A 24,264-nucleotide genomic window follows, 5' to 3' on the forward strand; every position below is an offset into this window, starting at 1 on the left:
CTGGGCTACTTGGGGAGATAGAGAAAAAAATAAAACGCATACTTTCTCTCCAGAAAGTATGCGTATTTTTCCCCTTTTTGTCCATCTTATTCTTGACGTTGCATGTGCAGTGTGTGGGTGGCTGGTGAGGAATGTCGGGATCAGGATACGTGTGCGGCTTGGTAAAGCAAAACGAGTGGGTGGGTTGTATCATGGCGTTGTATTTTTAGAAATATTTACAAAGTGAGACGAATGTATGGTCCGAGGGTATATTAAATATTAATGTTAAATTAAAAAATGGACGCGTTGTTTGCTGGAAACTTGCATCAGGTTTTGGCCAGTGCGGAATATATTTTCTGATTATTGGTCGCCTTATAAATCTGGACTTTCATCACTTTTGCCCATTTTTTTTAAATTTGTTAAATCAACTTTCACCACTCTGGCAAAATGAATGTATCATGGCGTTGTATTTTTTAGAAATATTTACAAAGTGAGACGGATGCATGGTCCTGGGTGTATTAAATATTAATGTTAAATTAAAAAACAGAGAAGTTGTTGGTTGGAGACTTTCACCAATTTTGAGGGGCAGCATGGTATTTTCTGATTATTTGGTCGTCTTATAAATCTGGACTTTCATCACTTTCGCTCTATTTCAAAAATCTGTTAAACCAACTTTCACCACCCGTCGAAATGAAGCTTGTTACACGAAGGAAAAGTGTGATGCGACGAGTTTCGTTGTCTGTTGAATTATTAACGTCGTGTGATACGTACCCTGATATTGAGGAGTGGAGAAAGTGAGATACCGCATATCTCTGCCTGAGTGGTGGAACAAGTTATATAAGGCGAAAAGTTCAATTTGCAAGGGTAATAAACTTTTGGTGCGAGAAAGTGAGTGAAGATGCTCTTCTTCTTCGTTGGGAGAAAGCAAAGGCAAAAAAATCAACCACCTGGCACCACCACACACAGGGTTCAAGGAATCAAAAAATATTCAAATTTTGAGGAAAAATTTATATGCAACTGCATGTCCTTTGGTGAAAGTATTTTATGACTTTCTTCCCTTCATAGACTTGGTGCAATACAGCTTTGGAGAGAGATTAGATGGCGGGATGGATGAGGATAGGGATGAATTGTGAAATGGTGCTGGTCCCACGGACTGACTGCAAATTGCCTAATATTGTTTTGATTTTTTACAAAGATGGATTTATTATTGGATGTGTGAAAAACTTGATAAATGTTGTGGGGAAAGTTTACCGTGGAGAAATCAGAGCTAATCGTAAGTTAACTAATTGATACAGACAGTTCTTCTGGGGAAGAACATTTTCAAAATTTTATAAAATTTCAAAATTCTGATTTTTCAAGGAAATTGACTATGTATTTCACTCTTATATTTATGAGTGACATTGTCGAAAAGATAACATTGCCAAAAGAGATATGCCACTCGTAGTAAAAATTCTTTTGAAGTCCTCCCTTCCGTAGCTTTCTTTCATGCCATTATTCTCCTGATAGCCCTCGTGCGTGTGGACATTGTAAGATTCCGACAAAATTGGAGGGGGACATTTTTTAATTTTTCCTCCTCTTAGGAGCAAAAAAACTTTACGTTTGCTGTAATTACGGCAAAATTTTATCACCGAAAAACGTGTAGGATTTATCCTTTCTATATTTGTGTGCAGCTGGATGGATCATTATTTTTATTTCTGGAGCGAATATAAAACCAGTTGTTATCCCGACATAGAAATGACAACGTCGTCAAGTCGTCCATTTTTTGTAGGTTCCCCATTTCACGAGGGAATAACTGCTGAGACGATAAATTTCTGCTGAGAAAGAAGAGAGTGAAAGCAGGAAAGGCTGTAAAATGTCGGAGAGGAACGTTGTCTCTCTCTCTCTCTCGTGTCATAGAGTAAGCTATCATCCTCATTTCGTGGTTGACATGTCGAAGGAGAAAGTCAAGCTCAACCTTTCCTCTCATCCTACTTTTTATATACCAAAGACAATTTCACGTTGCGTAAAAGTCAGGCGAGGAGATAGTCTCGAGTCCAACGGGTGGTATACATACACGAAAGATTGCTATCTACACGACCAAACTACTAACAGAACGGGACAGACACAAGGCAAGGATGAGGAATTCTTGTCTGGTCAGGCCGTTTTTGTGGGAAAGCTTTAATGACTGGACAAAAGTACTAGAGGAAGAGATGGAATCCGTGGAGAAAGAATGTGTGTCGAGCAATCCATTATTATCTCAGCGAGGAGAAAGTAGAGTGAAATGCAGGGGCAGAAATATAAAGAAGAGTGGATTCTAATTGTGTATGTACCCAACGCATGATTGATTTCACTTTAACCTTCGCCACCATGTTTTCGTTCCACCGAAAAGCTTGCGCTTTCTAGGCGAGTTCTTAAATTTTTAATCTTGTGTATGTACCTTTTAGCGGAATGTTCGGCAAGGTGTGCACTTTGTGGGAAAATTTCTGTTAATATTCGGTGAAAGTAAGAACTTTTTTCTTTCAGAGTTTTGCGAATAGATTTTTTTCGTCTGTACCAAAAGTACTAAAACTTATTTACTTCTCTCCTGTACGACACGGTTCTCGGAATTTGTTAGAGGAAAAAAATGGTCTAATTTTATTCCTGTCTTTCTGTCCTCGCGAAAAGTGAGAATGATTTCATTACATTATAAACTGAATTCAGTTAAAGTCGTGTCAAACGGTGGTGGCAGGCAGAGTGTCGTCGTCGCGTCGTCATGTAAGTACGAAATGGGATTGAATTCTCGGTCAAAAAATTCAGTCCGATCCTTTCCATCCAGCCGGAAAGGTGGAAAAAGAAAGAGAGAAAGCGTAATTTGATGGAAAAAAGATGAAGTTGAGGAGAAAGTGCAGCAGAAATGGAAGTGGGACGGGAAATGAGACCAAAAAGTGGTCGAAATGTGGATTTGCTAGGAATAGAAAATGGAGAAAGTGACGTGAGTGAAAGGTGGTTGGTAGTGTTCCTTGGTTGGTTGCTGAGATGGTAAACATGGTGAATTAATCTTGTCTCTCTCCTCTGCCAAACCAGTTTTAAACCAGAAAAAGGCGAAGAAAAATGACGCCGTTGAGGAATAATTCTAGGTGAAAAGTTTCAGAATTTTAAAAAATTTAAAAAATTTAATCTTAAAAATATTTCAGACACAACTTGTATGCAAAACCCGTTTCATTTTTGGCATCACATGTGAAACTGCAATTTTTATTTCCTCCAATTTTTTTGACTCGACATTTTCGATTTAGATTCTAATCCTGCATCCGCCCCATACACGGGCAATATTGACATGATAAGTGAAGGAACGAGACGGGTTGTGTAACATCCGGTTTGATCGGGATAACATAATAATCACATCTGTCCCACTCCCCGTTATTACTCTCTGCCTGCATCATGAGGTGGATGAGGGCATGCATTATGCATAAGTTTCATCCTTAGTGAAAGGTCACCTTCATTCGGAAGAAGGACATTCCAACATCTTTTTGCAAGGGGTGAAAGATTTTGGTGTCAATGGAGCAGGAATAAGTGGAATTCCGGGGTAATTGGGGTATTCGCATGGATCCCAGAAAGTGCAAAATTTGACAAAAATACGGTTTAAAAATTCATTATTTACACTTCCTCTAGTTGAAGAATTTTTATTAATGTGATATTCATTATTCGTGGGTAAATATGTGTAAAAAAGAACATACACATGCCGCTTAGCTCAACAATGAATGGAAGATTGGCCTACATTTTATGCGACAAAAAAGGAGAGAGAGTTTAGTCAGGTGTGAAAAGTGGATCGTTTTTAAACATCTCAATCCCACTCGACTTTTACTCATCTTTATTCCGCTCCATATCCAGTCAAATGTAGGAAAATGTGAATGAGTAGGAGAATAAATTGTACTGGGTGGGGAAAAACGAGAAAAACTGTAATATTCCGTCCTCTTCATGGGTATGGATGGATGGATGATGTAAGAAATATAAATGTTCTTAGATCGTGGAACTTACCAGTTTTTTGAGGACGTAACAAGATTGATTTTGGGTTTAAGTGATAATATTATGCACAGATTTTGTTATGAATACCCAATCGCATTACGTAAAGTGAAAGCCATTGGTCTCAATGTGTATTTTCTCCATATTTTTAACTCATTTTATAGTCAAACTAACAGTGGAGGTGGTGCAGTGTACGCTCTTCGATTTTGAGCAAACTAGTGCATGTCACTCGATCGAAAAGGATTAATATGGAATTTGCAAAGGAAATGCTCACTCAATGAGCAGGCTAAAGCAAATATATTTGCGTCCGAAGAGGAGAAAATACGCCACAAAGTTGATAAACGTTACATTTTCCAAATTTACTGCGAGTTTTCTCCTCCTCGGATACAAATATCTCTGCCAAACGTGCCCATTGGGAGATCGTGGCTTTTGCAAATTTCACACTAATTAAATTTGTTACCCATTGAGACAAGTTTGATCAAAATCAGAGAGTATACGCTGGGAGACCTCCATTCCAAATAACTTACCTTATTTTAATCGCTAGCCATTAACACATACGAGTCCCAGCTTCATCAGACTTGATAATATCAAATACAAAAGAAAACGTTTAAAGACAGAACCTCAATAACTCACCGACTTTTTATATCCTTTCATATTCGTAATTTGAGTGCATATTGTATCCTATATTATGACAATAACATGACACGTGAGTAAAGTCTGCCCCACGATTTTAATATCCATAAGTGAGCCCCCAGTTGCACCGCGGGTGGTGGAAGTCCAAAAGTGGATTGGATTGTGTCGAAATTAGGTAAATGCATTATGAAAAAAAAAATCATTCAATACATACTCCCAACATGTGAACCAGTACATACTTCCCTGTACTAAAAAATGCGTCGTACTTTCACCGGAAGTAAATAAACTTGGGCTCATGTAAATATTTTCTTTCAGTAAATAACTCACACTACCAATTCACTCCCTACGCCCAGCTTGTTTACCAGATTGACTGATCCTGAGTGGATTGAATCGGATGACCTAGTGTGTTATGTACATACGTGCATATAAAAATCACATCAGACGAAATCCAGTCAAGTAAACAGATGGAGAGGAGTGATTTTCTCATAGTGGGAATTTTCTCAACTGGAGAAAGTGTGCCGAGCAAGGAAAGAGGAAATGTTCAGGAGAAAGTTGGCACGCTGAAATGGCTTTCACTATGTTACGTTCACTTCCTTTTTTACATGAATGAATGCGACTCTCTGCCTCTCCGTCCCTTTGGCGGGAAGTAATCACTCAGCCTAGGAAAGCAGGCAGAAAGTGGGTGTGCCCCACCGTCGACTGTGTACATAATCATTTACCTTGAAAAAGGACTTGTCTCGGGGATGGATTACCTCGGCGGAGTGAAATGGAAGTGAAGTAAAGGTGGGTTCGAGTAATTTTTACTCGAAAAACACCATACGAAACCAGTCTGGTTTCCTATAGTATTCGTATAATTATACAGTTTTGGAAGGTGTCCAGAACCTTGTATTATTATTTCGTGTCTTTTTATTTATTTACTTTCTCCACCATCCGTGAAATACTTTTTACTACTTTCTTCTCCTTCTTCTTCTCCTTTACATTCATTCACTTTTGACGCCATCCATGTCAAAATGTGTCTATTTTTAGGAGACGAAGTAGTTCCTGTTGTGTTGCCGACTTACTTCCTCATTTTTGGCGAGGGATCAATTCTCAGTTTGCTAAATAAAGTGGGCAATATGTGTGTGCCCTACGTTATCCGTGTATTGTTATGTATTTTCTTTTCCAGCTGCTCAAAACGATGTCTAGACGAGTATTCAAAAGGACAAGATCCATCCATCGAGTGGAATACTTTAAGCAAATCTTGAACAGGAGTGACGCCCAGAGGCCGCGGAAATGTGGGGACGGGGGGACACGGTTATTGGATCTGCCCATGTTATATAAACCCCTCCCTCCCCTTCCCTACAATGTTAATGTCCCAACATGTCCCCACAGCTTCCGCGGCAACTGGTGGCGCCATTACGTTACGTACATGGACCAAATGTTCTCTCGTAAACTTTAATCCTTTACAGATCACAAGTTCCTCCACGACGAAGCGCAGTTTTCCCCGCTGCACAGGAATCTTGATAGGTTTCTGTTTGCATAATCATAAGAATATTGCAGTAGATTAGTAGTCTGACAATGCGATGGTGTGAAGTGTAACCCTCCGATTTGGCTGAAATTTTAAAATTAGGTGGTCCAAGCCAATACAACTAACGTTTCTTCAGGCAGTTTGTGCGATGGTGAGAGTTACTCAAAATATTTGAGGTCAAAGTTCAAAAAACGGCCGACTTTTTTCAGGCGGAGTGAGAAAACTCCACTTCCATTCTCTTCCCCTCGCTTTGATTTTATTCAGGCGTCTCGCTCATGCATACGCCTTCATGCTCAAGCACAAGCTTTGATGCAAAATAATAAAAAATAAACATTATTAATTATAGCTTAAAGAGCAATTAATACGCATTATACATACTTAATTTAATTTATAATTAAATAAGTGAGATTTTTACTTATTTCTAGTACAAATTTACATAAAAGTTAATTTATAAATTCGCCAACGGCAAATAAACATGGAAAAACTTAACTTGCTTTCCATTTCGAAAGCGTTGGTTATTCTAATATCCAATTATATATTAATATTTTAAATGCTCCTGTGATTCGATATTGTTGGTACTCAAGCGGATCATGGGGTGATGACGAAAAGCCCGAGTTTAAAAATGTAAGCGAAGTTTGTTTTAGAGAAAAAAATATTAGTTGCGACCTGAATTGTGGCAATCCCACATTCATCAAATTCAGCTGGTGCAGTTTATCGTATTGTTTTGTGGACTTTTATGAAAATAATCATATAGTCACATGTGGAATGAATAATTAATATTTTTCTATAAAAAATTAAATTTAAAATTGTTGAAATGAATTATTTTTCGGAGTGAAAATCAAAGCGAGGGGAAGAGAATGGAAGTGGAGTTTTCTCACTCCGCCTGAAAAAAGTCGGCCGTTTTTTGAACTTTAACCTCAAATATTTTGAGTAACTCTCACCATCGCACAAACTGCCTGAAGAAACGTTAGTTGTATTGGCTTGGACCACCTAATTTTAAAATTTCAGCCAAATCGGAGGGTTACACTTCACACCATCGCATTGTGAGAGGCTCGGAACGGTTGCGTAACGTAATATTGACGCAAGGACCAATTTTGTGAGAGCAAATATTAACCGATCTCACATAACTGGCATTTTAGCGTTGGTGCGTGTTTTCTGAGGAGAATTTAATGTCGTGGTGGTGAAAGTGGTGGTGGTGGTGGTGAAAGTAAAGAAAGAGAAAAAAACTAGGGCGAAAGAAAATATATTTATTTTTAGGTAAGATAATAAAATTTTGGGGAAGTGTTAGGATGGTTATGTACATATGATTTGATGCAAAGTACAAAAATATCTATGTAGATCAGAGTTGAGTTGGATCAACGATTTCAGAAACCCGATCCGATCCCATCTGTTTCTTGGATTTAAAAAAATATCCGATCCGATCCATTTTTTGAATTGACAAAATATCCGATCCAATCCAAACGGGTCGGATTATCCGAAAAAACGGATATCCGACTGAACTCTGAGTAGTTGACAACTTTTGGACCAAAACATGTCTGATTTTCGTTATGCAATCACAAATTTTGTGAAATCTGATTCCCTTAATAATTTATCTTCCCTTCTTTTGTACAGGTTTCCGGTCCGAGGTTGCCGCCGCAGTATCATCAGGTTCTTATCTGCCCCCGCGTCCACTTCCGGTCCAACAGCAGCAGCGTCAAAATGCTTCGTCCTTGTCCAGCTTAACGGCAGGATTTAGCATACCGGGACTAATCGGTAATGCGAATAGTGGCAGCAGTGTGAGATTTGGAGGGGGAACGACTTCGACGACGACGACGTGGTCAACGTCGCCACCTTCGGGAGGAGAGGCCTTGGTCGACGATGACTATCCATTCGAAAACAATACTTTCTCCAATGCCACCGTTCCTCTCGGGGACTCGGCGTTTTTAAAGTGCACCGTCAAAAACTTGGGGGAAAGAGAGGTAAGTATGTAGAATGTTATTATTAGCGAGTATTTAAGTTTTGGGTATGATTTTTCCTACCAAAATTTTATAAATTACTTATTTCTTAGGTATTTTGGATACGGCGACGAGACATGCATATCATATCTGTGGGTAAAAATGTGTACACGAACGACGAAAGATTTCATATTCTTAACTTTGAGGGATCTGACGACTGGACGTTGCAGATAAAATACGTCCAAAAACGCGATAATGGGTGAGTCTTGAAAAAATGTGTAATTATATTTCTAAAAATAAATACAGAATAATAACTAATTTTGCTTGATTTTAATTTTATGTCTAACCTAAACAGGACTTACGAATGTCAAGTAAGTAAAACTTTACAAATTTCAATTAATTTAATAAATTTTGTCTGCAAGAAATTATTGTTTAATTGTTCCATTTTTTATAAATATTTTCATATCATAATTTTCTAACCAAATTTTGAAATTCTTTTCAAAATAAGTAGGTTAAAATAAACCCGCATCTATACTATAGAATTATTTCTGGATGATGATTAAAATTCTAAAGTCGTCCCGAATTGTTTGATATCATTAGCATTCTTATTGCCAAAATGATTAACACTAACGAGTCTTTGAACACTTGAGAGTGAAAGTAGAGTCATTCCGCTCATGGAAATCTTTCTTGCCAAGTTTTCAACTTTTCGCCTCCTTCATTCTTCTTCTTCCGAGTGGAGGAGAAGCTGTTAAATAAATGAAGATCTAAGCCAAGCAAGAAACAAATTGTACCAGAAACGAGCACATAACAGACGACATAACGAAACGAAATCTAAATTTGAAATTCATAAACTTTTCCCATTCGTGGGGATATTGTGGCTTAACTTTAGTTTAGCCTCTCCGTAAAGATGAGTCCTCTATTGGGCTCGATTTGTCAGAGTGTAAAGGAAGGAAGTGATTCTTTACGTTGAAATGAGACCAAAATAATTCGCCAAGATTTTAGCGAAATGCGCAAAATTATTAAATACTAAAATTTGGTAATAATTTGCGTAAAAGTAAAATTTTTCAAGTATCACTTCTTACTAATTTGTGTCTGCAGTCTTAAAAGCATTTTAATCTCAATAATTCGACAAGATTTCACCGAAATGAGTAAAAATTATTAATAAATACTAAAATTTTGAAATATCTAATTTCCTCAAAAGTAAAATTTTTCCAGTGTCACTTACCAATTTAGTTCATCCCTTTATTTATACCCTCTTTTCACTACATTTTCATGCAAATTTTTCTTCCTTTTATAATCTAACTTTAACTCGTAACTCGCTCAAACTTTTCAAATTCTTCGCATCCCATCGTTTGTTACCATTCGAATTTATTTATTACTTTCGAAATAAATCAACTTTCTCCGCAGTTCGCAAAAGACATAAAATCTAACCAATCCAACATATAGACACACAGCAGGACAAGAATAATAAATGTAATTAAGGTCAAACTTTCCCGTATTTGTTATTTCTCTGCTCCACTCATAATTATACTAATGACAAATTGATTTTCGTAATTAGGACGGTTCCCTTCCCTTACTTTCTCTCTCTCTGTCTCGACGACCAACATATCCGTGAAAGTAATCCCGGCGTGTGTATGTATGTCGGAATAATTAGGATTAGACGGACGAGTAGGCTTCGCCTTCCCCTCGGATGGAGACACACGGGAAGGAAGGATTCAGTTATGGCGTGGACGAAAAGGTTCTCAATTTCCTACTAATTTCCGCCCCACGTCTTTGTCATCCCATCGCAGGGAAAGTCAGGAGGAGAAAGTCAGGTAGAAAGCGGAATCTCTTTAATTGCATTTTGGTTAGGAGGAGGAGAGGTGTCCTCCTACGTTCGTATAGTCGGATTGCCTCCTTCAGATAAATGAAATGGATTGTCGCTTCTTGTGGTTCGAGAGAAAGCTTCAGAGTACTCGAGTCAAATTCAAATTACATTAGTGAAACGGAGATAAGTTTAGAATTTGTAATTTTGCTGGAAACGCAAGGAGAAGTAACTTTTGGTAGGAAAAGGTTCGTACTTTCTCCAACTTTAAGTTTGTAATGAAATGAATGAAGAGTAGTGGAAATGAAATGATGAGGATGAATTGTCATTTAGCGGTGATAAGATTTCCAGGAAAGTTTGACCAGAATATAATAGGAGGCGAAGGCAAGGAGGAAAATGTATGTATGACGGATGGAAGTCGAGGCGAGACTATTGTTTGAAGGGGATTGTGGACAGATTAAATTTAAATATGCAGTTTGTTAAGGAGGAGAACGAGTGAAAGTTGGGGATGGGAAGAAAATGAGACAGGTTTCGAGAGGTGGATGGATGGATGGAAACATACGTAACTTGTGTTGCAGTCGGGTTTTAGATTGCATCAAATTGAATCACGCGCACAAACTTTGTAATACGTAATCCGACAATTCGTTGCATATTCGGGGGAGAAAGTTGTCACGTTAAATGTATTATTAGTCACGTGAAATGCATGTTTCCTGAAGAATATGATGGATCTCAGATAACAAATTTAAAGATTTCCTAAAATTTCAAACCTTCAATTTTCCCCTTTTCCCCATCTACTCGACAACATTGTGCTATATTAAAAATCGATTTTGAACCCTACATGAAAGTGAAAATGTAACCCGAGAAAGTAGGTTAACTGAAGGCTGGATTGAATTAATTTGGAATAAATTAATGGATTGATCCATTTATTTACTCTTCTTGGTCGCGGATTTGGTCGCATCACAGATCGTATTTAAATAGTGTTTACTTGAGCATGCAGTCGATAAGATATGTCTTCAACGACAAATTAAGTTGTACTTTAGTCATCATTATAACCTAGCAGCTACTCCAAAGATATTCGAAGCCGGGATGAAATGAAAGGATGAAACGTTCCGCTTGGCAAGAATAAGGAGATGATTCTCTCGTTCTTGTTGTCACTGGAGACATTCAAAGTCTAAAGTCAAGTCAACCATGACGACGACGACGAACAAGAACAAGAACAGCATCACGAGGAGGATGAAGTTTGCTTGCGTGAAATGAAATGGTGAAAGCCAGGCGAGGCGAACAAAGTTTATCGAAATCTCAAGGGTACCACTTTCTCTGGCCTGACTTTCACCAAACACAAACTAAACGACACCACCACCACGAAGGCTCGATCAGTATAGATTGGTGGATATGTTAAGTAGCCCTATTTTGAAGGAGGATGGGAAGAAAGAGGTGGGTTTGAAACTTTTCCATGTGACAAAATTTATCGGATACGAAATTTTAATGGGTCGGCTTTCTCCAGTCCTTGAGGGTTTATACAAAGGAAAAAGTATTGACTCAAGAAAGGATGGATGGATGAATGGCGACGGTTTCTTTTGTATTCAAGGTAAAGTTATCCTCTTTTTCCTCTCCAAGTAATTTATCTCGTTGGAGGAAAAGTGCACTTTACGTAATAAAATTATATACTCGGATAAATTAAGTATAATAAAATATTGTGCAGAAGTTTGCATGTGGTGGGTGAGGTGAAAGTAGAAGTAGTTTTAGTTTCGTGAGGTTAAAGTAGTTTGCTGGTGCATTGTATGTTAACCCCAATTACAGGCTTGGTGAGACATTATTCAATGGAGAAAGTGATTTTTTCTTTGTTGTGGTGAAAGCGAATAGTTTGTTCATATAAAGTTTAATACCAATTACTTACATTTATTCAATACAAAAAAACTGATTGGTAAAAAATTATTACTATTTTTTTCTCTGAGAAAGAGAGAAAAAGTATCAAAAAAGGATTCATGTCAAGGATAATGCCGGAATAATAAGTGGCAATACGACGAGCAACTTTCTCCCACATAATGTTATGTTCACTCGGTTGATCGCATCACTGAAATCCCCACAACAAGGATAAAGTACAACTAAGGATAAGTCCACTAACTGGTTCGGTTTTCGTTTTCATGACCATCGTCGTTTTTTCTTCCTACTTGTGTGCCTTCCTTTCGTTTCGTGACTACTCCAAAGTCAAACGACTTAACGTGGTCTGTTCCAGTACGTAGTTGTGTCCTCCTAATTGGAAAAATTTTCCAAGGCTGGCCTCTTACCCGCCTGCTGCCTGCATGTCGTGAAAGCCAAGAAGAAGAAAAAGAAAGTAAGCAGGAAAAGAACGAAAAAGCAGTCAAGTGAAAGTGACCAACGCATAAAAGAAGAAGAAGGCCAAGTAATAAGACAACATGCATGCAGGACTGCAATATTGTTGGCGTAAGTGAGCAAAGAATAAATAAATACGGATTCGCGGAGCCAGGATATGAAAAAAACGGGAATGTTTGGGTGGATAGATTTTGCCAAAAAAAATCAACAAGTCGATCTATTCTGACAGATAAAGCTGAGCTGCGCGATTTATAGAATTGTCCCCATTTGGATGGATAAATTAATCAATTGCATGTCATTATCGAGTGACAAATGGGGGAACGTGAGATGTCGAGGAGATAAGTGATAATCTGATAATAGGAAAGTAATTCGGTGAAAGTAGGTACCTTTTCTGGGGAAGACGGTGTCCCACTTTTTGTTGGGAGGGTTTCTTCTCTAGCGGGATAAATTAGACGATTGCTGGTCATTATCTTTTCTGGATAAGTGGACGACCAAATAAGCCAAGTCGGACAGAGATGTAGCTTAGATTTCTATTTCCCCATTTGTAAATAGCCTGCTGTTGCTTGTGTCTCAGTCAAAATTTGTTGTGTTACTGGGTGGGAAGGGAAAGGCATGCTTAGGTTGACTTGACTTGACTAAAATATTTGTCTGGGTTTAGCTCAGCCTGTTGTGTGCTGAATTGGATTTGCAGGATATCTATAATGAGATCTGTGTTGGGTAGGAGGGTAACGTGTACATGGGAAAGTGTCCGAGTTTGTGGTTCGTTGGGTTGGGTTGTCTGAGGAAAAATGAAATTAGAGCACATTTTTGGACAGATTTGGTCTTGGATTAGATGAGATTTGGGTTAGTGAAAAAGGAGTTTCGTTTAGGATGCACTTTTATATTCGTTAATGTTTAGTACAAATTCTCCATATAGAAAATTTGTGATAGTTTGAGTAAAATTGAGCAAGAAACTTATCTACAGATCATATAAAATATTTGGACCCACAAATCAGTCAAAAAAAACAAACTGAAATTTTGAGTGGCGAATATAGGAAACTTTAGGTATGCACTTTTGTGAAAGATTGGTCAAGATTGCAAGCTTTCGAAATATCAACCGAGTAGATCAATTTTGCAAACTTACAAGGTTACAAAACTTATAAGGTTCATCAATTTCGCAGTATGCTAATTCGACTGATCAGGTTAACTTGGCGTAACGTCTATATAAGCATATGATTTGACCATAGTAATTTGCATTGCTTTTGTGGTGCACATTTATCTAAATCATGGTTACATATTTACGCCGTTGAGTAAAAATGCTTTTGGGCGTTTTGTTACGGCAAAATAATTTAGTTGTATTTTTGTTTGTTTTTAGTATTATTATCATAATTTTGTTAATAAAGACTCCCTTTGTAAAATAGTGACAGACCGTCTTTCTAATAGCCTGTAATTTTTTTAACACTGATTTCAATTTGGGCAATCTTTTAGCAGACAAATAAAGCTTGTAATGAACTATATACCAATTTTTCATATTTTGCTAAACAAAAATACCGAATTTGAAAAATTATGAATGCTTAATCATAGAACTAATTATGGATGTTTTACACAGCAGATATGTTAATTAAACTTTGAAACTATTAAAAAACAATACGACTAATAATAGATAATTCTTTGGAATAATGATTTAATTCATTAAAACTTCACCAATATCGGTTTTATGACGAGTTATGTATGTGCAAATCACATTTTTTCAACATTTCCCCGAAATCTGACATGAAAACTATGTAGCTTTGTATTTTCTCCGTCACTATTTTTACAAAAATAAAAAGTTGCCCTTTTATCCTTTAAATTTCACATTTTTAAATCTAATATGAAAGAAAGAAATAAATCTGTGACGGATTAAATCACGAATTTTATGAATTTGAAAAATACCGATATAAAAAAATTACTGATATCTAATATCGGAACAAGTATATAATACATTAGCCTTCCACCTATGCCATACACAGCATTAATGTAAATATGTATGTACATATTTACATAAATTATACAAATAAGTCCTTATTATCTGTGCCTTTGAGGATGAATCTAACATTAATAATTTTTCAAATTCGGCATTTTTGTTGATCAAAATATGAAATCTTTACAAAGGTTCACCAATTTATTATAAGCGTTACCAAATTATAGGAACTTACAAAATATATTTTCCCAGCACAAATGTAACACACCAGAGAAAACCTAATATTTGCATTTTGGACACAATTTTACGAGGCGAGAAAGTCTCCCTTTTACTTTCATGTTTTGCTGAACAAACACGCCGAAATAGAAAAATGCGGAGTGATTAATACCAAAGTAAAGTATAGATCCAAAATGGCGAGATTTTAAAGGCGATTTAATTTCTAATAATGTATTGTTAATATACAATTTAATACTTAATTTCTAATTTAAATTTAATTTAAAATATTTAAACAAAAACTAAATAACCATAAGTAAATCTATTTCACAATTATTTTCCAGGTCTCCACGGGTAAGGGAATAGCTTCGTATGCAGTTCACGTCTTTGTAGCCGTACCTGAAGCGTTTATTCTGGGCAATGGAGAGTATCACATTCAAGAGGGGAGCACCATCAATTTGGTCTGCATTGTGGAAAAGGTGCGTTAAATTACGTCTTATTAGATAACACAAAATGTATTTTAGAATATTTTTAAGAGAAAAATTTTTATTCAAAATTTTATTTTGCAAAAATCTAACAATTTAATTTGCAAACATGTTCTTCGTTTATTTTGCAGAGTCCGAAACCACCCGACTACATCTTCTGGTATCACAACGAGCGAATGATAAATTATGATAAGGATCGCAATTTACGAATCCAGACGGAAACAGGGAGTAAAACACATTCAAGACTGATAATTGATAATGCTCAAGTATCAGATTCGGGAAATTATACGTGTCACATTTCCAACGCGGATCCTGCCTCTACACTTGTGTACATTTCACAAGGTCAGGTCACAGGTCATGACAGATTTGATTTGATGCAGTGTCTTGTCCTTTAAAAAAATTAATTTGTATGTATGCGATTCATGCACCGAATTAAGGCGAGATTTTGATATCTTTGTTCTTGTTTTTTTTTGCACAGGCGACAAAATGGCTGCCATTCAGAGGAGAAAGTCTGCTGCATCGATGTCATCAAACTATTACACGATTTCTGACTACTTTCCACTCTTGCTGCACCAAATATTTTGTGTTCTGCTCATTCTCATCAATTATTAAGTGAAAGTTTAATAACTCTAATTAAAATTTTTATCAGATTTTAATAATAATACAGAATTTATCAAATCCTCGTTAAAATTAGGGCGAAAATTTATGCACATAATGAATAATATAATTCGTAGTTTCATTTCATCTCGTATTTAAAACCAATGTTGGAACCGAGGATTAGAAGAGGGAAACGGAACAAAATTAGGCAGGGAAAGTTTTAATTTTTCACTCTGAACAAATTATGCTAGAAGAAAAAAGGAAGGGATGAATTAAGAGTACAATACATTTTAGAAAATCTCTCAACTAATTAATTAACACTACCAGAATAAACTAGTCTAACTACTCACGAGTTTAGCGGTTAACGAACATAACCGTAAACTTTTTATTAGTCATTAAGTCTTCTTGATATATAAGTAAAAGTGAATTTCTTCCTACGAGATTTAGTAGGAGACATAAAATAAAATCTGCTTTTGGATAATTTTTTAAGTAAATATGATTTTTCTTGCTAAACTCTGAACGAAATTATTTAAACGATTTATTGAATAAGCCAACGTATTTTTTTCATGATTCATTTTCTGGGAGAGTGAAAATTTTCGAGGTGAAATTGTCTACATTCTGAAAATCATCACATCCGCCCACGAAATTGGACGCCGACGACGCCGACAAGAATGACGAAGCACGAGCAACCAACTAGCAAAATGGTACGTTATACACACTCACATTACATTATTCTCGAGTTTCTTCTAAGTACGCGATGAAATTAGTTTAATTACATGATCATCATCCGAGAGAGAGAGAGGGAGAGATTTTCATTTTGTGAGGTTGGAAATGATGCGAGAATAAAGTTTGCCTGCTTGGCCCCGTCGTCGTCGTCGTATTAATTTAAAATGAGGAATTCCTTTGAAAATTGGAGAGAGAAAGTTTAATTGAGACATTCCACCGGAGGCTGGAATTGTCGGAGCGTGGTTGGTTTAGAGAGATTGCTCGGCATGCAAAATTAGTCACTGAAGAAAGCAAAGCTGTTACATGTTCGTCGCATACTCGTCGGAATAATGATAAATTTTGGCCATATCTTACAATTTGTGGGTGTAATGGTTATGAAACAAATGTGTGGAAGCGATTTTACAAGGTCGATTAAGTAATTTGAAAAATGAAAGAAATGAATGAATTACGGTGGAGATCAAAGTAAGGGAAATGTTTCGAAGATATGCAAGTGGAGATTTTGTGTGATTTTGAATTATTTACGAAATTATATTGCAAATATTATTAGCAAATGGGCACGTTTGCTGAAAAGTTGTGCAGAAAATTTGAGTACTTTGAGAAAAATAGACAAAATTAGTAGACTTTTCCAGGCAGAAATTAGGAAGATTTTTTAGCACGTGTAACAATTATTTATTGACGTCATGAACATGACAATTTAGAATTTACATACAGAAGTAGGTTGAAGAAGTGTCATTGCGGACGGAAATAGTTGACAGTTGAGAACGATTCTACATCTTACTTGACGATTAGTTTTCATGTCGCGAATAATACGATTTGGTGACGCTGACGACATTTATGATTACGATGGATTGAGGACTTGCTGACGTACGTAATAGAGTTGGACTGATCACACGTCATCCTTAGTTTTGGGCTCCCTCAACATAAACTGAACGATATCCATGGCTCTCCGTCGGTACCGATATTCGCCGAGATCTCTCCCTTGCCAAAAGTACTTGAGCGTGGGGTATCCAATCACTTCAAATTTCTCGTAGATCTGGGGGCACAAGTTGGGGGTCCAAAATAAATTAATACTATTTCCGGTTGCATATTTTATTCTGCTCAACAACTTACCGATGGATACATGATGCAATCAATCGCGGCGAGTTGAGCGGACGGGAATTCTTGCGCCAGGACGTAGGCGGCCTTTGCAAATTCGGGTTTCGCGGAACGGCAGTGGACGCACCCTAGATAAAATTGGGAGAAAATGTTATGTGGTGAAATTGTGGCGAAAATATTGCACGTATAGACGACCAACATGGCGCGTAGAACATGAGTAAAAGGGGTCCACTGCTTCTTATGTGACCCTCGATACTCTTGTCCGTTAGGAAGACGACTTTGTCCTTCCCAATTAAATCACTCCAGTCGGAATAGGATCGCTGAGATGGGGTGAAACTTGTCGCCACGTTGAGTAACGGTTTAGTTTGGGGAGGAAGCAACAAATTGAGCCGCTTGGCAGTGGTTGTGGAGTTGTGCAGGTGACGACAACACTGTGACGTGACATCTGAATTTGTGGGGCAGGAGGAAATAATGGCAGGATTAAACTTGAGAAGGGACGAGGTTGAACCGATTTTGATTTTAGACAGATTCTGGAAACTTTTCAGGGCACAATTATTCGTGGTGGTGGTGACGCCAATCAATTTCGCCGTGGGGTTGACAGTACCGTTGGTGGTGGTCACATTGGTCAGAATTTGAGACATATTTTTCATCACTTTGCTAAACCAGGTCGACCCCATGACGTTCTTTCTCATTTTGGATTTCTGTAAAAATTACAAAAAAGCTACGAAATATTTGAGAAATTATTATTTGTTTTTGTGGATTTTCATGAAAATCGTGTTTATCGAACTCGGTTACCATCACCACCACAAGCCACTCCTTGTTCCTAGATTTTGTTTGCCACGATGGATCCGGAGCGTTATGAATCGCTTGTTGGTGGTCATCTTTCCAATCTTCATTATTTCCTCGCAGTATGCATGAAAATTCATGTCTACGGTCGGGATGCTTTATTATTTGTCCTTGAATTTTTTGTAATTTTCCATGCTGCACTGATTATTTCACGGTGAATGAGGTGGATGTGGTTGCAAAATACAAAAAAAATATACATAGAAGTACATATATATTACAAATTCATATCAATTTTTTAGTCACATTTTCTCCTGCAGCACCTGTAATAACACCTGTAATAAAATGGAAAACCACAGAACCCTCTAGAGCTCAAATTTCTAAATAAATCGCATGAAAATCCACCAGACATAAAATTACTAAATACACATTACAATTTATAATGGGCCTCCTCAGACACACGAAAAAATCGTCGCTTCGAAGTTTGCTTTGTTTTTCGCTTATCGATAACATGGCAAGAATTATGAAAATTGTAAAATTTTGTTTCGACTTCAGCTAACCGACCTTAACCCCACTTCTGAGTTGAGTTTCTGTTCGCTTATCCCAGAGCTCGCTTATCAGGAAGCAAGCGAAAAACTTAGCGAAATTAGAAACGACGATTTTTTCGTGTGTCTGAGGAGGCCCAATATGAAACCTGCTACAGAAAAAGTCTTAATTTTCATTTTTTCTTGTACAAGATTACAGTAGAAAAATAAGCCACAACCACGTGTCTAGCTAGAATAAAGACCTAGATTTCTTATTATCCCAGATTCTTGATTAATTTTCATTCCACTGTTATTTTACGACTAATACTCATAATCCTCTACTGCGTCTTAATTTGGTCTCATTTGAATTTCTAAAGGAGAAACAAAGTCTCTTGGCTTTTCCAGACTTGAACTTTTATTCCTACCCGACTTTTTCCTTAATAACAATTTTCTTCCCCTTTGTTCTTCGTCACGTTCCGGTTTTCCACCCTTTGTTTTGTCACGTTGTTCTTGTAAAAATGTGAAGAATTTGACCAAGAGTTTGTACAGAAATAGAAGTAAAATGAATGTGCAGTTCAGTGATATGTGCTAAGGATGAATGTACGTACGCAGTTTTATACGACGTATAATTCTACAACCAGATTAATTATAATTTTATTGAATTACAAGAACATTCAAGAAATGAAATGTTCATGGCAGGTTTTTATGCATGGCATAATTTTAAATGTTTTTCTCTCTCGCTTTTGTCTCATTCTATGGTTCCAGACCAGTGGCCGCGGAAGCCGTGGGGACATCTGGGGGCATGAACGTTGTGGGATAGGGGAGGGAGGGGTTTGTATAACATGGGCAGATGATGCGGAAATCGAATAATTGTCCCTCTGTCCCCACGCTTCCGCGGCCACTGGTCTCGACTAGAATATGAAAGCCGTGGTGGTGAAAGTAAGTAGTGGAACGCCATCCTTCTACGTCTCCTTTCTCGTAACAATAACAAGCCGAAGAAACTTTTATTTTATTCGAGACTTTCGTATTAAATTTGTAGTTTGAGTTTTTAATCTGTGGTTTCGTCTGGTCTGGTCTCGACGGAGGAGAAAGAGATGAATTTTATTTAATAAAGTTTGAAAGTATGGTTGGTGCAATTTGAATTAAATATTGGGTCGGATTCGCCAACTCGGTCTCGATCCATTTTATTGTTAGGAATATAGATTACGTATTCGAGGTCTGAGAATCCATTTTGAAAATGAAGGATGAAATGTGGTTGTTGCATAAATGTGGCGTGGTTGCTGGTCTTCTGAGAGCATAAAAAAGTTTTGGAATATTTTTATTCCGCAGTTGAAGAGCTAATCCGTACGTGTAGGCAACTTTGTGTCCTTGGCGTAATATTTGGGTCATAACTGCTAAAGAGATACTAAATAAGAGATGGTTTGTGTAAAATTGTTACGTGCACGGTTTTGACCGTGGGCCGTACAAAGGTCACACCGCACACGGAGAGGTACGAGCGATGAGTCTTCAGAAATTTACGAGCCCTTTGTTGTAACTTTTTAGAAACAAGGATATTACGTAATCATCGTGAGGTCTATTATATAATTTACGGCGCTCTGTTTTTGTGTGCAGAACACGAAATGACGTTACATAACTTTATACATAATTTTGTTCATTATTGGGAACAGAGGTTTCGAAAAAATTAAATTTTAGGCGTCAACATCCGCCAAAAACAAGGGGAAATGTATCGCAAGAGATTTTTCTTTTTTAAATTCTACAAATACTTGAAATAATTAAATGATTTTCAAACGGTTTTGAGGACTCGATTAAAAAAAAGTATACAGTTTTATTTCCATTCAACAAACCTTTCTACCGCAAAAGTTATCTTCATCAGGGTCACAAAATATTTGATTTTAACTATTTTTAACTACTTAATTTCACTTTTTTATGAAAAGAAATATCACCAAAACTACATCACCCTTTTATTTTTAACTCACCACCAAACTGCGTCATCACTTTCCGCTTAAACGAGTTCGGAAATTGGGAAACAAATATTTGAAATTAGTTCAATCATAAAAAAAAGTCCAAAGATGCGACGACACGATCAAGGATAATTAAAGATGAAAAACTTTTTTTTCTGCGTTGCAAGAAGATTTCCTTCCACACGTCACGAAAAGTTTTCTGTCACGATTCTGATTTCGAAAAGACCAAGAATATATAAAAAAGGAGTACAATTTCCCAGAGGAGGCAACCACAGGAAAACTTTTCTCATTAAAGATTCCCTATTTTCGCCCTGTGTCCGAGCCATGTTCGATTCAACAAGTAGTGGATGTGGAAGTATAAAAAGGAAGGAATCTAACACAGAAAAATGTACGGATGAAGAGAAAGTGGGGTAATGTTCGGGAGCGAGTTTGGCTGGTGTGACATTTTCCCATGGTGGTGAAAATCCAAGAATAGAGGAACTACTACACAGAAATGGAGAAAGTGGTGAAAGTATTTGAATTGCGAAAGCTCTAAAACTGGTACAAATTTAAAACTAGTGAGAATCACCATAAGCTTTGTTCCTTTCTGGTTCTGTTCTGACTACGGAATTCTCCAGGGTGCAGTTATTTCGGGGAGAAAGTAAACCTTATACGCATATCAGACAGTCTGCTGGGTGGGTCAGTGTGGTGCAACCGCAATAATACAATCATCCCGACCTGGGCAGGGTAGAGAGAGAGAGAAAGTGATGATCATCATGATGATGGGGATATTTGGCCGCAGGGATGGATAAAGTAGAGCATAGATAGACGAATAGAATAGAATACACCACAGTCCTGGGTATGATTTGTTAATCCAAATCCGATGGGAACTTTTACCACGGAATACGGGTGGGTACATATCTTCTCCCACCACCACTACCACCGCCAACAATGAGACATGACATATCTACTATGGGGAGATAGAAAATAGTAGAAAACAGGGAAAGAAGTATGAACTCAGGGCTGGCAGAGGCTGCAGAAGCCGTGAGGACATCTGGTGGGGACAATAACATTGTAGGATAGGGGAGGGATGGGTTTATATATAACATGGGCAGATAATGGGGATAACCGTGGGGACATTGTCCCTCTGTCCGCGGCCACTGAAGACTGTTGAGTATGAATCGCTCAATTCTACACGCACGTGTAAAATGAAACACACAATTTACCCAAAGTTCTTCCTTCCTGTACTCCTTTCTTTTGATATCTGACACGAATTTGAATTTTCTTCCTTTTCTCCACGCTTACAAAAATGATTACGCAATTCAGTCACATATTCCTGTATGGTGAAATGTTTTCATTTTGCGAGGAGTAGGTAAGTAAAAAATATCAAAGAAATTCGGACATGTTATTTATTTTCCTAAAATCAAAAATGGGACAGACGACGAAATTCGGTGAAAGGGGTCATGTTCCAAAAGAGAGAAAAAGTAGATTGACTTCTTGACTTGCCTTTCACTTTGTACTCTCACCACCACTGCTGCATAGCACTCAATCAAACAGATCCAGATCCATGAGAGGATGAGACTCCCTGAAAAGCGTATAGATACTTTCCTGTGTACCGTATTTTGTGAAAGTACGACCGACTGAGGAGTGAAATTCTCCGGTGGGAATGACTGTATATATTTTCGCTACTACTTTTGGATCAAATGAGTTCATCTCCTCGGTTGGATGGATGGGAGACGAGTTGTATTTTCTATTTTGGTTCGATTTCAATGGACGAGGGACTTTCATCAACAAAAACTTTCATCATTCAGGAAGAAGAGAAAGAAATGAATGAAAGGAAATGTACATGTATTTACTTCGGATGTTTTTCTTTTCAAGAGGTCAGTGAGTCAGTGAGGAGCTGATTATTTTATGAACTTTGTTCAACAAAAAAGTAGGGAGAGTTTGGATTTATCTTTAATTATGGATGTACCATTACGTATAAAAGCTAATCAGCACTTTGCTGGCACGAATATCTTGATGGACTAGAAACTCTAAAAAAATATTGATTTTCATAATCACTAATTTATTTAAAAATAAAGTGCTGACTAAACCCGGAAGAGAGAATTTTGTTGGTACGGACTTTCTCCGGTTTGTTGATGATGCCACTTTTTGCCCGGCTTTCTACTTATCCTGCCCTCACCCCATTTATAAACGAGAATGGATCAAAAGCTTTTCTTTATCCTTTACTCTTCTTCCTCTTATCAAGTATTCCACTCGACTCGACGCTAGGATTTAGTAGATTGAGATACAATAATAAATTCTAATAGGTAGGTGAAACAAGGAGAAAGTAAGTAAAAAAAGAAGAAAGACATCACTCTCGCTGACTTTGTGTCCTCCATTAATCACGAGAAACTAGTCGTCTCAAATGTGATTTGTCTTGCTTTTCGAGAAGAGAATGCAATTCTGTCCCTTGTCTCAATTAGGTTTAAAGTCTTCTGAATAGGGAGAAAGTAAGGAAGAAAAAATGAAATTCTCTCTTTGAAGTTGACTCTTTACAAAAATAAATGGAACTCGAATTACGCCGAGATAAAGAGGAAGCTTTACCAGAACGAAGATTTGGAGCCATTTAAGTAAATGTGACTTTAACGAAATTAACTCATTATTGAGCAGGCATTAGGACGGGCTATGAAAATTTGGCTTAATGCATTTCCATTAGGTGAAAGTAGGTGAAATTACGACGTGATGTGAGGTGAGACGAAGACCAACTAAAATAAAAGTAAGGAAGAAGGACGTCGCTCAATGAATCACTCACTTGATCAGAAGACTGAGGAGTTGCTTGGAGAAAGTGAGAGTGAAAGTTGGCTTAATTTAGTTCCACTTAGGATTCACTGGGATCGAACCGAACCTCGTTTCAAATTTATTTACCGGGTCGTTTTAAAAGGAGAAAGGTACACAGTCTCAGAAAAGAAGAAGGAGATAGGGTGGGAAGAACGTAAAGTGCTACATGCACCTTCATTAGGAAAATTGTGTAACTCGTGGAAAAACTGAGGGAGACGAATAATTTTGTCTGTTTGGTCGAAGAAGGAGGAAAAAGAGATGGATATGAAGCAGCGTTGGACTAAATTTGGAGAAAAGTTTGAACCATGGGAAAGTTTGGGTTGGGTTGAAATTCTTTATAATTTGAGAAGACAGGAGACGAATGATGGGTCGGTATGGATTATATGTTGGTATGGATAGATTTGGGTGAAAGTAGGTCGGCTGATTTGATCTGATGGAGATATTGGTTCGGGTTAGTGACGTTAATTGAGGATAATGGTTATAATTTGGGGAAATTATGATGCTTTCAACGTTTCACTGCTGGTGGAGTTGGAGGTAATGCTTGCTTGCGTTATGGGAGGGAGGATGGATACATGTGGGAATGAATGTAGGTGAAATTCTGGTAATGCAGTTTATTACGGGACATTAGGATTTTATTGGTAATCTGGTTGATGCGACACAGGTGGTGGTAGGATAGGATTACGGTGTTTTCGAAATATTTTGGGATCAGGTAAATAATTTTGATTATGTGGAAATTTTCTTTTATTGTAATTTTTGTAGGTTTTTTTTGCAACCTTTGTAAGTTTTTTGTGCATACGCCGTTTCCCACTCAATAACATATTATGCACACATACATATGTGGAATAGGCAGCAAGAAATGCAAAAAATTAATTAGTTGCATTTTCTAGATTTTCACGTCATAAAATTTTCATTTGCATACATCAGAATTAAGAATATCATTGCAGATAAGGTAATTGCCAGTAAACCAAGTAAA

The 24,264-nt window shown here is 37.3% G+C and overlaps 1 protein-coding gene across 2 annotated transcripts in view; it reads left to right on the top strand.

The window, feature by feature from the left end:
• Positions 1–24,264, top strand: part of LOC110853104 — a 49,918-nt gene that overhangs the window by 21,711 nt on the left and 3,943 nt on the right. The window contains exons 3-8 of one of the 2 annotated variants that reach the window (XM_035854542.1): positions 7,709–8,055; positions 8,145–8,290; positions 8,387–8,402; positions 14,666–14,800; positions 14,938–15,160; positions 15,285–16,107. In XM_035854542.1, coding sequence (XP_035710435.1) covers positions 7,709–8,055; positions 8,145–8,290; positions 8,387–8,402; positions 14,666–14,800; positions 14,938–15,160; positions 15,285–15,418 — 1,001 coding nt within the window. In that variant the 3' untranslated portion in view covers positions 15,419–16,107. The remainder of the gene's footprint in view (positions 1–7,708; positions 8,056–8,144; positions 8,291–8,386; positions 8,403–14,665; positions 14,801–14,937; positions 15,161–15,284; positions 16,108–24,264) is intronic. The other variant, XM_035854543.1, reaches the window with a different exon arrangement.

Source organism: Folsomia candida, unplaced genomic scaffold, assembly GCF_002217175.1.
Source record: "Folsomia candida strain VU population unplaced genomic scaffold, ASM221717v1 Fcan01_Sc008, whole genome shotgun sequence".
In the NCBI taxonomy this organism is placed as follows: Eukaryota; Metazoa; Arthropoda; class Collembola; order Entomobryomorpha; family Isotomidae; genus Folsomia; species Folsomia candida.